A 16,887-nucleotide genomic window follows, 5' to 3' on the forward strand; every position below is an offset into this window, starting at 1 on the left:
GATAGCAGGTCTTTAGTGTTAAATTGCTTAACAAATGATATACCTTAAGTCGTTGATTTGTCTTACATTAGACGCCTTAAAAGTTGTGGCAGATATGTTGTGTTGGATTGCATTGAAACAGCACAGGTGAACCAAAACAACTAGCAGTAGTATTATTATTAGTGTTGTTATTAGTAGTAGTAGTCTTAGTAGTATTGTTGTTGTTGTTGTTGGTGTTGTTGTCATAATAAAATATCATATTATTTTATATTACCATATTATCATTAGAGTTGCATAACTAGAGCTGGTACATGAATTAACCACCAGGTCTATTTTCTTTAAACACTGGAGGAAAACACAAGGGAATTGTTATTATATTATATTATATTATATTATATTATATTATATTATAAATATATTATATTATTATATGTAGTACCTGTGATGTCCTCCAGGGGGCAGTAAGGGTCTGAGAAGCTACCGTGTTGGACTTAATAGCAGAAGAAGAAGCTTTACAGTCAGTGGAGGGAAGTTTGACAGGCTGGTAAGAGTTAACAACATTCACAAATCTGTGACATTTTGAGTTATAATGTAGGTCAAAAACGTGTTATTGTCTTCAACTGTTCTTCAAAAGGCCAAACGAAAGGTCTGTATCCGCCTAACTATTTCTATCAAAAGGTTTCAACGGAACATTAGATTAGTGAACTATCACCAATAACAGACATACTAGCTAACAACGACAAACGATGTCAAAACAAACCGCAAAGCAGAGTTGAACTGAGCACAATGTAGGACATGTTTCACTGTCACGGGGTCCTTTAGAAAATTCGGCATTAGTTTGCTAATTCAGTAAACCACGCAGAACTGTGTCTTAATAAACACAGTGTTTGTACATGTGTTGTTTAGTCCTGTGAAATTAAAGGGGTAGTAGCTAAAAGTACGAACAGACGCATCATAAATGTTGGAAATTTGATGATATAAACTTATTTGTGTGCCGAAACTTTAAGGGTTTAGTTCAGTCTGTTGAGTTGACACTAAATTCACAGTTTTTTAAACGGAGTTCGCAATGGTGAAAAGGGAATTGGGAGAAAGCTGCACGACCGTTTAAGCGAATGTTACTCAGAGGTACAAACAGTTTAAAAAAGCATTCAAATGTTGTCAAACATGAAGATAAAGGCGAGTACTGAAAACGGGCTAATGGTTTATTTTGACACTTGTTACAAACGAGTGCTACGTGGTTTTCAGCATCTGTGTGCTTGTCAAAGATCCACCTGTGTTCTGACGTTGCTCTGATGTGCTTGGCTGATAAAATACATGTAGCTGATGAATGTTTGACTAAAAGGAGAAACTATCTTTCTTTGTACTTTGCTATCATTCTCACTAATTCATGTTTTGTCACTTCTCCTTGTTTTGTCCTAGGAAAGAAATGAGTGGAGAGGAATCCAGGAGAGGCTCATGGAGGGGTGGGAGAGGAGGAGGAGGTGGTGGTGGTGGAGGGGTTAGAGGAGGAGGAGGAGGACGAGGGGGAGGAGGAGGTAGTGGAGGGGGGAGAGGAGAAGGAGGAGGTGGAGGTGGTGGTAGCGGTGGATGGAGAGGAGGTGGGGGAGGATGGAGAGGAGGAGGAGGCAGTGGATGGAGAGGGGGTGGTGGTGGAGGATGGAGAGGGGGTGGTGGTGGAGGATGGAGGGGCAGACCGTGGAGAGGAGGATCAGCAGGTGGAGGAAGAGGCTCAGGGGGAGCAATAGGAGGAGGAAGGTGGAGAGGTGGTGGGGGAGGAGGATCAGGAAACCATAACTTTAGCACTCAGAGAGGTGAGTTTAATTTGCTTTTCCATTTCAGAATGATGAACTCTTATATGATTATATCTGCAAACGTAATTACAATTTTTTAACAAAAAGGATTTATGTTATTTCTGTTCTGTTTTCATTTGCTGCATAATAAGAGAAAGGGGGAGAAAAACATTTTACATGAGCCGAAGACAAATATTAGCATCTCATGTTCTTACAGTTTACCCTGCGAAAATGAAATTGTTCATGAAAAGCTGCGGCATGTTATATTGTTCAATCCTGACTGCCTGTCTGCTTCTTCAGTCCCAGTCCAGACTACTCTAGACAGACTGTGTCCATACAAAGGATGGGCGCTCTACTTCACAGAAGGTACACGTGTGTGTTTATAGCTCTGTTTCACACGATGCTATGCATGCTGTGGACACAGGTCACATATTGTGCTCATGATAATGATAATGTGGCTTTTGCTACGCGTCTGTGATGTGTGTGTCTAAATGTTTATGTTCAGGCTTCATAGAGAGCTCACCTAGTGTGGAGAAGATCAAAGTGTTCGAGAAATATTTCACATCCAAGATTCACCTGTATGACAAGGTCAGTCTGTCTGTCTGTCTGTCTGTGTATCTTTCTGTTTAATAAACCTATGAAGGGCTCACCATCTTTCATTTCTGTCTCGTTTCCAGTGTCAGCTAAAGAACAATTTTTGTGTGTTTGTGCACAGGATGAGATTGAGCGTCAGGGCAGCATTCTTGTGGATCATGCAGACTTGATAGGAGACAAAAAAGTGCGTCAAGCTCTTCCTGATCTGACCACAGAGCTGAGGGAACAGCCCGAGGTGTTACTCAACTGTTTGGGATTGGCTATTCACCAGGTGTGTGCACACAGTTGCTGCAGTAGTTGTTACCTGCAAGACACAGCCTTTCAGAATTATACCATGTATGTCCATAGTTTATTTAATACTTTTAATAAATGAATATTTCATGTGAAAATGTATTCTTGGCATGTTATTTTTCACATTATCCGCCATTATGAGCAGTTCTTTCTAAATGTAAAAACTACAGAGCTGAAGCTTCGATATATGAGACCTCTGCTGAGAGATATATATCTGTGTGTGTGTGTGTGTGTGTGTGTTCAGGTGTTGACTAAAGATTTGGAGAAACAGGCTGCTGAGCTGCAAGGGGAAGAGCTCCCTGTCTCTACACCAATCATCAACATCCCTCACATTAGCGCAAGGTAATGCGCAAAGTGAAGAGCAATCAGTTGTTTACTTGGCACGTGTTCAGCTGCTGATCGTGACCGGAGGCGACTTTATTTGCGTGAATCATCCACAGGCTGTATAACTACGAACCGTTGACTCCGTTGCGGACGTTGCGGGCCAGTGTGTTTGGGCGTCTGGTGTGCGTGAAGGGGACGGTGGTCAGAGTGAGCAGTATCAGACCTCTGTGTACCAGGATGGCCTTCAGGTGTCTGGGCTGCTCGCAAACACTGTCTCTGCCACTGCAGCATGGGAAGTATGCTACACCCACCAAGGTACACCACAGCTCAGTGTGCACCAGTAATACTGCATGCACACATAAAATTTCCTCTCAGCTTACACGCATAACATCATTGACATCAGATTTACGGATTAACTTCGCAATTTCAATTTGTGTTTGTGTCTTTTATCACCTAGTGTATCCAACCTGACTGTCGCAGTCGCTCCTTCACCCCCAACCGCAGTTCTCCTCTTACTCACACTGTAGACTGGCAGATCATCAAGTAAGTATGTCATAAGCCAATGTGCACAAATAAATGATCAGTGGTGACAAGCTGTGGCAAGACGAGGCTGATTAAAATCCTTGTTGCAATTGTCAGTTCAGGGCTAGAGAGAATGTAATGTATTGGCTCCAGCACTGGTCTCAGAGAGGTGTTATTAAGTTATTCTTTCTGATCATAAGTAAGATGTGACACCATTTATACGTAGGCAAGAGCAAGGTCTCTTAAATGAAAATAATAAAAATCAAAACAGGGAAAATACATTTAGATGAGCTGTTTTTCTGATAAGAAAGTGTGAGTGGGGAAGACATTGCCTGAATTACAGGAGCATGTGGTATGTGACCTATAAGGGGTAATGTACAGGTCACTGTTGCAAAACAAACCCCTACAGGGTGAAGCAGGACTAAAATCATCCTGAAGGGGTTAGTTTTGCATAGTGACGGCCACGTGCTGGACATTATCGTGCTTCATACTAAAGAATTCAACAGTTTGACACAAAACACTTAAGATCTTTTATTGAGTTAAAAATGATTTCATGGCCTCTGCTATCAGCGCCCACAGCAACGTATGTCATACAGAAATAACAGACTGTAAGCTGCTGTAATTAACCAATCAGAATCAATCTTCAACAAAGCGATGTAATAATTAGAAATAACTTCTGCATCAGTGTGGATGCTACTGAATCCGGTCTGGCTTTATAAACTAGCAGATGGCGGGCTGTCTCAACTAAAAAGTGGAATATTGTGGAAAAAGTTTCAGCTTTTCTCAGGATGTACTCGAATGCAAAAATGCAGCAATCATTTCCAATGCCGAGTCACCATTCACGTACTTGTGTTTTGTGCTACTTCAGGGTGCAGGAGTTGATAGGAGGGGAGCAGCGGGAGACTGGGCGAATCCCGCGGACCGTGGAGTGTCACCTGACGGCTGACCTCTGCGACAGCTGCGTCCCTGGAGACACGGTCACAGTGACGGGGATAGTGAGAGTCACTGACGATGGTACGAACACACTGAAACACACATTCTGAACAGGGTGGGAGGTTAAGTTTGGAGTAAACTTTAGCCTTTAACTGGTAGTAAGTGACCTTTATAAGTTAAAAATGCTGACGCACTAAACACTTGTTATTTCGATGCAGGTACTTCTCGGGGAACTAAGGATCAGTGCATGTTCCTCCTCTACCTTGACGCCACTTCCGTCAGTAACACTAAAGGTATTAAAGCTTGTGCATTTTTTGTAAGCTGGACTTGAATTGGACAACAGTTCCATATTTTGTTTGGTTTAACAGAGCATTAAGATGTTGTTTCTTCTCAACATGTAGGTCAGCAGTCCCAGTCAGGTCCGGGGTCTCGAGGGTCATTTGAAGATCACTGTGGAGGAGAGGAGTTCAGTCTGAAGGAGCTGTATGCCATCCAGGAGATCCAGTCACAGCCTGACCTGCTGAGACTTGTAGTACAGTAAGATATTCATTACTTACCTTATTTTCCTGTTTTTCCTTCAGTTTAATTTATTCCTCTGTGCTGCACAGCTGAGCTCAAACACACCTGGAGCTGAAGGAAATACAGCTAAGACTGGTGAAATTTGAGTCCAGCCAGAATTTGTAGAGCTGAGCCTACAAGCTGACTCCATGTCCCAAAAATGGTCTCTGTCTAGAGGATAAAACCTATTGATGTAGGTGACAAAATGGCTTCTGGCACCACCTCAGGTCAAACTAGACATTTTTGCCCCATCTAATGATACAGATCTTGTATCTTTGAATTTGCCATTCCATTTTCAGTACCATGGCATATTATACTCTGATCTTCTTGCCTCTTTCAGCTCTTTGTGTCCTGTCATCTACGGCCACCTGGTGAGTTGTGAGATGCACTGCACTTTTATAACAAGATTAAGACCACCAACAGCATTTTCATCACTTACGATTTGGTTAATCACAGCAATGTCACTCACACGTGGTAAAAAGGATATTTTTTCTCATCTTGACGTGTCAATGATTATAAAAGTTGGACTTAGCATCCTGTATTCTCCTGTGTCCTCAGCTGGTGAAAGCTGCTCTAGCCTTGGTGTTGTTTGGAGGCCGACAGAAACAGATGGGCAAGAACAGCGTCCCAGTCAGAGGAGACCCACACATGCTGATGGTGGGAGACCCTGGACTGGGCAAAAGTCAGATGTTACAGGTAAAACAGAAAACACATTTAACACTTTGAATAGGGCAGTAATATGTGGTAAAAAGAAAAAAAAAGGTCAACGCGTGCTTTTGTTACTCTTTATCTGAGGTTGTAATGTTTATGTTTTGAAGCATGTGATATGTTAGTCTTAGAGTCAGTGTCAGTGTGTAAATGTAAACTTGCATATTCATGTATGCTCTGTGTGTGTAGGCGGTGTGTAATGTGGCTCCTAGAGGAATCTATGTGTGTGGCAACAGCACAAGCACAACAGGTAAATTGTCTTCAAGTTCTACTCTTCCTTAATGTGTTATTCACACCTGTTACAACATAAACAAATGAATACTTACTGTGTTTTTTGTTTTTTTAAGGACTAACAGTGACTCTGTCCCGAGAGGCAGGAACAGGGGATTATGCTCTAGAGGCTGGAGCCTTGGTGCTGGCTGACCAAGGTAGAAAGAAAGATAGTGGAAACATTTCAACATTTAAAACATGCATTTGTTCCTGTCTTGTGCATACAATGTTTATTGATTTATTATGGTGGTCTTTGGGTCCTCTCACCAGTCATAAGTATTAGTCTGAAGTCATCTCTGCCCGAATAATACACTAGAAATTTACTTTTGGCCACTGATGGAAAATACCTGCCTCTTTCAAAAATACTGAAAATATCTTTTCTCTTGGCCTTATTCTCTTTGCTACTTTCTTTCCCTGTTCTCTTCAGGCATTTGCTGCATTGATGAGTTTGATAAGTTGGGACACCAGCAGCAGGCTCTGTTAGAAGCCATGGAGCAGCAGTCTGTGAGTCTGGCTAAGGCAGGAATAGTTTCCTCTCTGCCTGCCAGAACGTCAGTCATAGCTGCTGCGAACCCCATCGGAGGACATTACAACAGAGGCAAGACTGTTTCTGAAAATCTGAAGTAAGTTCGTCAACAATCAATCCGTAAATGAATTGTGGTTTTTAACAACTGCTGGGGGGTATTCCTGTAGACCTGTGTAAATGTACATATACATGTGAGTGACTTGTATTTTCACTTGTGCATTCTTGTCTTTAGAATGGGCTCAGCTCTTCTCTCTCGATTCGATGTCATCTTCCTCCTCCTGGACATCCCAGATGAGTCACACGACCGCCGTCTGTCAGAACACGTCATGGCAAACAGGGCAGGAAAAAGCACAACCAGCAGCGCCATAGTAACTAGGACTAACAGTGAATTAGAGACCTCTGTCCTACTGGAACACTCAGACATGCCACTGTCTGAACGTTTGCAGGTAGAAAATGAACCATTACTGTTACATATTACATATCTTTGACAAATCATTTGAATCTAAGTGATATGTGTGTATCTTTGTCAAGATCTCTGCAGGTGAAAGTGTTGACCCCATTCCAGCATGTTTGTTAAGGAAGTATATCAGCTATGCCCGTCAGTATGTCCATCCATCGCTCTCTCATGAAGCAGCACAGACAATTCAGGATTTCTACCTGTCACTGAGATCTCAGGCACACTCTGCTGATTCCACACCCATCACCACACGTCAGCTCGAGTCTTTGATTAGACTAACTGAGGTAGGTTTCTATATGTTTGGTTTAGTCAGTGTATTCACCCACCAGCAACATCTTCTTTTTCTGCTGTAGTTTCAGGCGACAGCAAACTAAATGTGTCTAACCTTTGTGTGTGTGTGTGTCCCAGTACTTTGGTGTTTGACTGTGTGTTTTTATGCAGGCGAGAGCCAGGTTGGAGCTCAGAGAGACAGCTACCAAGAGTGATGCTGAGGATGTGGTGGAAATCATGAAACACAGGTGATATTACAGGAGTCTGTGTGTGTATCAGGGCAGCCACTAACAAATACTTTCAGTACTGAACAACCTATGAATCGTTTGGTCTATAAATTGTCAGGCTATACAGAATGATGCTCATCACAATTTCCTAAAGCCTGATGTTATGCCTTCAAATAGCTTGTTCTGATAGACCAACACTTCACAACTTAAAGATATTCAGTTTAGGGAACATTTGCACTAAAATATGGCCGAAATTATATACATCAATTATCAATGACAAAATTATTTTTGTCAAATGACAAATCCATTCATTGTTATATCTCTAGTGAATGTATTATCTCAAATAGATTTAAAGAATCAGAGGTTACAGTTGTCCACATGTTGTGCTCTTATCTGTGGTAGCTGTTTGTGTGTATTGAGTTCAATTTAGTCCTCTATAAAAGATGATAAAAAGTCTTAATTTTTAATAATAATAATAATCTTAATTTCATACTATATAGATTTTACTTTTAAATACTAGCACAGATAACTATATATTACTACAAAACTATTACAGAACTGATAACTGTGATGACATCTAGTAAGAGATTTTATTTTAGTCGTGCTGGCCTGGAGTTGGATTTACTGTCCTGACATTTCTCTCTCTCTCCCTCCCTTTGTGTGTGTGTGTGTGTGTGTGTGTTTTCCTTTACAGTCTGGCTGATACATACTCAGATGGTGTGGGCAATCTGGACTTTGAGCGCTCTCAGTTTGGGTCAGGCATGAGTCAGCGCAGCGCTGCAAAACGACTGGTCAACGCACTGCACTTGCATGCTCAGAGGACCAATCAGAAGCAGTTTGACCTACAGATGCTTCGATCTGTGGCAGACAAATTGAACATCAAGGTGAAAGCATTCACATGCAGTGAAATACACAAGCGCCAGATTTACAGACATGCAGGCACAAACACCTCCATGTAATTTAGTCTCACAGTCTGTGAGGAATTATCTACTTAAGCAGGGCATAATCAAATTTTGCAAATGAGGCAGAGCTCAAAAGGGCCCCAGATCAGTTTAAGACATTGCATTATTCAAGGTTGCGTGTCAAATCCACCAGAGAAAAACTGTGATTTCCATTTACCTCAGAATTTTGAAGTCAGAGCTGGGATGTCGGGGCTGGTGAAGAGTCTGAAATCCCACTTCAGGGGGCGTTCCTGTTAAAATTTCTGACTGGGAACTTGCAAATTCTGTCAAGTTCCCAGCTCTGACTTCCAAGGTAAATGGAAATCGCCATGGTTATTTGGCTATGACTCATACACTTAATGCAATAGGAGCCTCTGAAGCAAACCTGAAGGAAATGAGAAAAAAGAAGATTTCTCTGGGTTGAAATGTCTCTCCCAGCACGAACGTTCTCAGTAATTCAGGCCATTAGTTATTGTTTTATACATGCAGTAAAAAATGATGCTACACTAAAAACACTATCATTGTGTGCATGCTACATTATTTATTCAGTATCTTTGTTTGATTCCTTCCAGGTGATGGATTTTGAAGGTCTGGTGAGTTCCCTGAATGAACAGGGATTCCTGCTGAAGAAAGGAGCCAAGCTGTACCAGCTGCAGACTGTCTGATCACTGACAAGTGCGAGAGACTTAGAAAACACACCTGTTCCTTCCTGCAGACCTCACTACAAGGTCAGTGATTGGGATGTACGAAAAGGATGTCTTTTTATTGGAACAAACTTGTGGGTAACCCAACATCCACCCTAACAACCACAACAACTGACAAAGATGGGACAGATGAACTCCTCTGTCTTACAGCAGCCACAGCTTCCTGAATGAACACAAACTTCCTGCTAAAAAGAAGAACTAAACTACACTGACTCCAGTGCACACACATCTCTGCTGAAATGTTCTGTAATTATTAACTCAAAAACACGGTATGATTGGCACTGTCTGTCACTTGGCTGCACTTCATCAGTCAAGTAGGACTTCAGACATTACTTAAGACTTGAGGCAAATGTAATTTAGTGCTGCACCTCGATACTGACGAGGTGTGTCACAGATGTCAATATCTTAATAACGATGTAAAAGCTTTTTCCAAATATATGCTTGTGTGTTATTTTTACAGTATATGGTGACAATCAACAACACTAGTCACTGAATGTGGGTAATTGAGGTTGTACTTAAACAGTACACTGAACATCTGAGAAAAACAGTGATGCATTTGCATGTGACAAATAATTAATAGATGATAATACTGTCTCACTGTTATGAATTGTTTTATACATTTTGTTTACCACACAGATGATTGTTCTCAAAAAACTTATATGAATGTAGTTAAAATTTGCTATATTTTAGACGTTATTATTATTTATATGTATATAAAATTACATGTATATATTTATGTATGAATTTATGGGGTTTAGTGGCTTGGTAGAGATCAGTTTAATTGATATAGCTGCCTGTAGTGATGCAGCTTGTCCTCACTCTGTAGAGAAGCTTCTGTGTTTCAGCTGGACTCAGCTTTTGGTGGCATCTCACTGCTACTTAAATGTTGACACAGTGAACATTCACAGTGCTGATATTACCTTCCCTATAATGCAGACCTGTTCTGATGTGGCATTAAGCTGCCAGTATATTGTTATCAAATTTTTTAATGTTCACAAAAATATTGATTTTGGAATTGGCTTCAGGAATCCAGAAGTGTTCAAGGAAAAGCATGTTGATCTAAAATCCTGCATATATACAGTATTTGCCTCATATCTTTATGTTAATGTTGTCAATGTTCTGTATTGTATACCGTTTCTGGTTTCTATTTATATGGTTTGAACTTAAGTAGTTAACATTAAACATTCAGTTAATAAATAATTTAATTTCCTGTAAATTTCAACATATTGTTTTTACACTGTTACAAAAAATGCAGTTGAAACTTTCAAATTAAAATACCGCAATACATGAAATATTTACTTTTTTTTAAAATCAACAACAAAGCTCTAAAACCTTTTGATTACGGGTCATTTTTACTTGCTATCTTAAAAACCTACCTCTGACGCTTTTCTTTTGCTGATATAAAGTTACAGCATCATCTGTTTTCAAAATAAAAGCCTCGTTAGCCAAAGTGTCATTTTACGACATGGTGTCCGGTATCCGTTTACGGCAACATGGCAGCCCGCTGTCTCGAGCTGGGACTCAGTCGGCTCTGACTACCAAACTTCACCATGAAGACGAGTACCGGCGGCACCAGACCAGCAGGTCGGCAATGAAGGGCCGGTGAGGAGGAAGAAGATGATGAAGATGATGTGTCTTCGGAGGATTTCCGCTCCGTTGTGCCGCAACGCAGCCAATGTCCGCTGTCTGTCGTCCTCGAGGCGTGCGGATGTGTGCTGGCTCGAGCCTGCGTCATGGCGGCGAAGACACACACCTGTCACCGAGTGCGCGAGGCTGAAGCAGTCCCCGCTCAGCGGCTCGTGGCTCCTCAGACTCAAAGGGACGGACAGCAGCGCCGCGTGCTGCCGTGGGATCCTCCAGCAGCTCAAAGGGACACCCCGGCACGAGCAGGCAGCCCTGCTCCCGGTGGCCCGCGGAGGTCACGAGAGGTTGGTGCCGAGTTTCCGGTCTCTACTGTGCCCCACAGCTCGTGGGCTTTGCAGCGGAAACGCGAAGGAGACACCGGAGAGCCCCACGGCGGCGGACCGGAGTGAAGCCAGTGCGGTACCGGGACAAGGACTGTTCAAGTTCAAAGAGCTGGTGAGTGCAGAGCTGAGGGGCTGCAGGTACCTGTAGGAGTGAGGGGTGTGTGCAGGTACACTCACGTGACTGTTAGTGCACCTAAGATATATTATTTATTAAAGGATAGTGTAGGATTTACACTGATTCATAATCCATAAACATGGTGCAAATATTTGTATGTAAAATCTGATGTAAAACAGTATCTAGTAGCAGTGGCTGTCCATATATGAAATGGAGCAAGTAAATACATTATATCATTCTTAATGTGGGCTATAGTAGAAGTATAAAGTACCATAAAATGGGTGTATGTAAGTGAAGTAGCTAGTACAAAGTCTAGCTATAGCTAAACTGATAAGTGGGACTGACATGATGGCTAATATTGGCCCTAATGTTGTTGTTTTTCCCTGGTGGATTGGGAACTTTTCATAGAGTATCATTATTGGTGAATGAAGGGAGGCAGAGAGTCAGAACCCCTCTCTGGTTGTTCTCTCATTATTAAATGTTTCTGACTTATTTAACTTGCTGTTGATCTATGGAGTAACGCACGTGTCTGATGTGTTTTCCTGCAGTATGAGAACCCATGGACAATCCCCAACTTTTTGTGTGTGTGTCGGATTGTGTTGGCGCCATTCCTGGGTCACCTGATCATCCAGCAGCACTTTCACCTCAGTCTGTCTCTGTTCGTACTGGCCGGAGCTACAGACCTGGTAATGCAGACACACACACTGACGGACCATTTTTCATCTGTTGAGAATTTCAAATGTCTCAAAGATTCAAATGGTTGTGGATATTTTACACATGCAAACTATGTCAAAATGAAATTCTGTATAAACACATAATACCCACACTAAGACAGTTGTTAGAAAAACAGGACTCATTTGGCACTGATGTCTGTCTCAACCCTTTTTAGACTGAGCTGACTTGGATTAAAAAGACTAGACGTCATCCTGCCAGAGAACATTACCTTACATTAGCCGGCATCATTTCTGTCCTGATGTAACAGGGTCAATTATACAGAAGCAATGTGTACATATATTATAGATTTGTTATTGTTTAATTACGCAAAACCTGTGTTACCTTAAGTTTATTTTATTTATATTTAATTTAGTTAACACCTGACAGGTTGGGCCTCCGAGTCAGTATGTGGAACTTCAGTTTTAGTTTGTACCCCTACGTTCTTGTTGTGATGTGACACTGCCCCCTATGACAAGGGTTCCCGCGCTTTTACCTCGGCCCTTTTTGTTCTTGGTCTCCGTGGGAGAGGGGCATGTTTCTGTGAAGACTGACCGGAGGATTTTGTATATACGTTGCTGTCGCCAGGAGCTGCAAATAAAGCAGAGACGGCCTTCAAAAGTTATCGGCGCCCGAGTCCCTGTCTCATACACAACGCAGAGTCAGACACCACCGGTTACACTGACATCACTCAGAGTGACAAATCGGCTCATTCAACCAGCCACATTACAAGACAGCCCACAAAATGATGTTCATTAAACATGTTTGATAATGATCAAGACATCCCAGGCTCAGTAGATCAGCATGGATATTAAGGAGGGGATGTGCCGACCCTCTCACTGCACACAACAAGGCAACAAGGCTGAAATTCAGTTGGGAGTTGGGTATCTTTGACTCCAGACTAATATCACTGTCCGATGTGTGAATTTCAGTGCTGTCACCAATATTGAAACATGATTTTTCAGACCTTTTAAAAAGCATTTATTAATGTCACCATCTCCTTTTTTTTTTTAAACTCAGTTGGATGGTTACATTGCCAGAACATGGCCCACTCAGAAGTCGGCTCTGGGCAGCGCTCTCGACCCATTGGCTGATAAGATTCTCATCAGTATTTTATATGTCAGTCTCACCTATGCTGACCTTATACCAGGTATTTGACTCTGTGTGTGTTTGTTGTTGTTGCTCCCTCCTTATATCTTCTTGATTTCAGTGTGTAAGAGAGCAAAAAATGACTGACAGTTGTCCAGCTGTTGTGTTTCCATCTTATTGTATTTCATGTGACTGATCGAACAGTGATTACACTGTACACTTACAAGATTATCTGTTGTCCTCTGTTTTAGCTCCACTGACGGCTCTGGTGATTTTCAGAGACATCGGTTTGATAGCTGCTGTCTTCTGGGTCCGATACAAGACCGTACCTCCACCGGTGAGACACACAATCCAGTCTGAACAAGCTCACTATGACAACATTTGTTAAATAGAATTTGCACACTGAGACTGTAACGTACATTTGGTGCAGGACCAAGGAGGTATAAAGTACAAACAGTCTGGATTACAATAAGTGCTATAGTGGAGTAAGGAAATGAATATACTTTGAAATCTCTCTCTCTTTTTCCTCCAGGTGACCTTTAGTAAGTTTTTTAACCCCTGCTACACCACAGCACAGCTCAAGCCGACACTCTTCAGCAAGGTGACCCACACACACACACACACACACTCCCACCCACACACACTAACACAAACCAGCCTCCCACTCTTACTGTGCACTGAACTTTGAACATTTTGTACATTTCTGTTGTAGAGTGGAGGTTTAGCATCAATGGGGTCTTAAAGAGCAGGAGTTAATGTGATTTTAAGTGATTATTTTGTTGAAATGTTTTCTGGCTCTTTACAATTAGTTGACGACAGTCACCAGAATCTCCACACAGACGTTTGTTTATGCAGCCAGACGACTGATTCATTTTAAAATTCAAACCGTGTTGTTCCTGAATTTACAGATGTATAAAAAAAGCAAATATCACCATCAAATCAAATTTTACAGTTTGATCATTCCCAGTTGAATTGTTGTCGCTGCACATGTGAATATGTTGGCTTGTAAACAGTTCAGTCAGGAAAGACACCAAATCTACAGAGCTGACACTCAGACGTCAGTAATTCCTTTAAATGTTGAAAACCCTTCATACTTGGTCCATAATACTTAAACTCTTTGGCTCCACCACAAATAATTACCATAATTTATTATGGTACATTTGATTAGGTAGAATATGGGTGGCAGGAGTATTTTTGTTTGTTTATTTTTTGCTGCCAAAAACTGTTGTTTTGTTCCTTGAAACCAGCCACAACTCCTGCACAGCATGTTTTCCCCAAAAATAATGAGCCAAATTCCATTAGTTGGAGAGGCAGGTGAAATGTTTTAGTGCTTTTTTTTTTTTTAAATAATATTTTCGTTCTGAATTTGTATTTATTTATTTATTTATTGTCAGGTGAACACAGCCATCCAGCTCCTTCTGGTAGCAGCATCTCTGGCTGCTCCAGTCTTCCAGTATACAGACAGTGTCCTGCTGCAGTGCCTATGGTAAGCCACATACTCTAGATTACAGATGCACACACACGCAGGTCTCTTCCTCTTGACTTTATTATCCATAATGCCCTTTTGTTTTCAGTGTAGTGGTTACAACAAAAAGCGCTCATTGTGCAAAGGGTTTTCGAATGCAAACGGTTTCATCTCTGTCAAGCACATAAATGCTGTTTGTTCCAGCAAAGTGTTGGGGTTAAGTGCGCTGACTCATTTCGATGTACAACTCTGAGTGAGTTGGAGTACAGATCCAAATCGAGACACACAATTTATTTTGTCACAGTGACACAGATTTTTAACATATTCAGCAAACTGTTGATTTGGTCTACAAAACAACAGGCATCCCTGTTTTCGTAGCTCAGTTGTTGGCATGATATTTCAGAGGTTTATGACCAACCAGGAAAGCTTCAGTAACCAACTTGTAGCATGAACATCCAAACTAATTAGTTTTTAGCTACAAGTTAATCCCAAGTTTGCTATCGAAATGAATGTAGGCTTTTAACAAAACAATGTGTAAACGTGATGTGATTAAAGTTCTGTTTAACTGATGCAGTTTAAAAAACAAAACAAAATTGTAGTTGAATAAAACAGGAAGAAAAAAACTGTAAAATGTTTCAAAACGCTTAATATTCTATGTTATACCATTTAGTATCAAGCTTCTACTGCAGTGTCTTTCTTGATACTACCACTGGGGGCACTGAATTTCATTGCACTTTCATTTCAAGTATAATAATCCAATACATTGATTTTAGATGCATCAGTTAAATAATCAACTATAACTGGCTACTGGAGGATGGCTACTATTTCCTCACATAACACAATCATAACTATATCAATGGGAAAATGATGCATTAGAAACAAACTAATTTGGGAAGCTTTATAGAAGCTGCTGTTTGAATTACAGTATTGTACATCAGGTGTTGTTTTACATTGCAGGTATGTTACAGCTGTGACAACAGCAGCATCAGGCTATAGCTACTGGCACTACGGCCGCAAGACTGTCCAGGTGCTAAACACCAGATCACCATGACAACCACACCAGGAAATGCCCAGAAAGCAGAACAAAAGCAGCGAACGGCCGTGGCAGAGACAATGATTAGATGTGGCAAAAGTCGGACAGACAGATGGACAATCGCCAGGAGCTCTGAAACCAAGTAGCTGCGACAACCATTTATAAGTCGCCATGGCAATGACACAGGGAAACCAACCAAGGCTGCAGACGGTTTAATGCAACACTACAGAAATGCCTACCAGCCGCTCTGCCTCTGGACTGGCGGTGGACGACACACACACACACACATGCACACAGAATATAGACCACCAAAGCCCCCACACACACACTCAAACACACTCACACACACACACACACACACACACACACACTCATATACACACTTCAAGTGTTTAAGTGATCTGGCCAGAGCTTCTATTTTTTCTTAGTTTTTCAATCAAGAGCTTACAACGTCAACAAAATCATTGTCACATGATTGTCTGTTTTGTAGACCGATGATTTATGATTAAAAGAAAAAAAGGAAATGTGCTTTGATTTGTCTCTGTGTGGGTTTGCATGTGATGGGGCTGATTTTTCTTTGAGGGGGAAAAAAAAATGCGTGTTTAATCTTATAAGACACAAATCTGAAATCAGCAATCAGAGGATTAAAGATGGGCAGAAAAAAGCAGCTGCATACTACCAGTGTCGCACTGGACCAGCATGCCCTCTTGGCCCTGATATGTTTGGTGGTTCTCAGCCCTAAAAACATCATCTTAATGCTAGCGCCTTATTCAGCAGGGCAGAAATAATTATTCTGTTGATTGAGTGTAATTCTGATAATCACTTGAGTGAATTATCAAGCAAAATACTTTACATTTACTTGTTCCAGCTTCCTTTCCATTTGAAGACCTCACCTGGGATCTGTGAAACTGTGAGAATCATTGTCGCTATTCTCTGAAACTTTATACCCTGAAAATAAATGACAGATTGATCAATAGTGAGGATAATCAATATTCTGTAGTTATATTTTATTTTAAGTAAACACTGGGAGTAGTGAAAAATGCCTATTAACATCAACTAGCCTGGGAATGAAAAGTTCTAGACTAAATCCGAATTCTTTTCTTCACATTGATGTTAAATGAAATGTGCTGCCTCTGATAACCAAAGTAAAGAGTCAAAGGCGGCATGTCTTAACTTGACAACCAGTCAGTGTTTTATAAATGATGTAAAATTAGTAATTGTTGTCAGTTTTCTCTAATTGATTCAGCACTGCTTTATGTCTATTGCTCAGGTGCACTGCTCATATCTGAATCCTCTACCTATTCCCCTGCTCACTTCTTAAAAAGAACCACAGATGCTGCAGCGCCTCCTTTCAAGTTCTTCCACTCTGAAGATCAATAAACCCAATAAGCCAGAGGTTATTTGGAGACTTGG

At 41.2% G+C, this 16,887-nt stretch overlaps 2 protein-coding genes across 2 annotated transcripts; both read left to right on the top strand.

The window, feature by feature from the left end:
* The first annotated feature begins 1,405 nt into the window (after positions 1 to 1,405).
* Positions 1,406 to 10,050, top strand: mcm8 (minichromosome maintenance 8 homologous recombination repair factor). Its single transcript, XM_070841012.1, has 21 exons — positions 1,406 to 1,442; positions 1,542 to 1,790; positions 2,070 to 2,135; positions 2,275 to 2,357; positions 2,485 to 2,634; positions 2,899 to 2,996; positions 3,095 to 3,293; positions 3,436 to 3,521; positions 4,369 to 4,514; positions 4,652 to 4,726; positions 4,835 to 4,970; positions 5,332 to 5,362; positions 5,550 to 5,687; positions 5,889 to 5,949; positions 6,047 to 6,127; positions 6,397 to 6,592; positions 6,728 to 6,941; positions 7,027 to 7,236; positions 7,394 to 7,470; positions 8,144 to 8,333; positions 8,963 to 10,050. Exons 1-21 carry the CDS (start codon positions 1,406 to 1,408, stop codon positions 9,053 to 9,055), a joined length of 2,616 nt encoding a protein of 871 aa, XP_070697113.1. The 3' UTR covers positions 9,056 to 10,050.
* A 532-nt stretch (positions 10,051 to 10,582) lies between these two features.
* Positions 10,583 to 15,983, top strand: crls1 (cardiolipin synthase 1). Its single transcript, XM_070841552.1, has 7 exons — positions 10,583 to 11,173; positions 11,725 to 11,862; positions 12,908 to 13,037; positions 13,228 to 13,313; positions 13,509 to 13,577; positions 14,371 to 14,462; positions 15,399 to 15,983. Exons 1-7 carry the CDS (start codon positions 10,712 to 10,714, stop codon positions 15,490 to 15,492), a joined length of 1,071 nt encoding a protein of 356 aa, XP_070697653.1. The 5' UTR covers positions 10,583 to 10,711; the 3' UTR covers positions 15,493 to 15,983.
* The last annotated feature ends 904 nt before the right edge of the window (positions 15,984 to 16,887 follow it).

The sequence above is a fragment of the Pempheris klunzingeri genome, chromosome 12 (assembly GCF_042242105.1).
Source record: "Pempheris klunzingeri isolate RE-2024b chromosome 12, fPemKlu1.hap1, whole genome shotgun sequence".
NCBI lineage: Eukaryota > Metazoa > Chordata > Actinopteri > Acropomatiformes > Pempheridae > Pempheris > Pempheris klunzingeri.

Coding starts and splice junctions, on each gene's coding strand:
- crls1 (XM_070841552.1), top strand. CDS start 10,712: ATGATGAAGATGATGTGTCTTCGGAGGATTTCCGCTCCGTTGTGCCGC. Junction 11,174..11,724: donor TGTTCAAGTTCAAAGAGCTG/GTGAGTGCAGAG, acceptor GTTTTCCTGCAG/TATGAGAACCCATGGACAAT. Junction 13,314..13,508: donor ACAAGACCGTACCTCCACCG/GTGAGACACACA, acceptor TTTTTCCTCCAG/GTGACCTTTAGTAAGTTTTT.
- mcm8 (XM_070841012.1), top strand. CDS start 1,406: ATGAGTGGAGAGGAATCCAGGAGAGGCTCATGGAGGG. Junction 6,942..7,026: donor CACTGTCTGAACGTTTGCAG/GTAGAAAATGAA, acceptor ATCTTTGTCAAG/ATCTCTGCAGGTGAAAGTGT. Junction 7,471..8,143: donor GTGGAAATCATGAAACACAG/GTGATATTACAG, acceptor TTTCCTTTACAG/TCTGGCTGATACATACTCAG.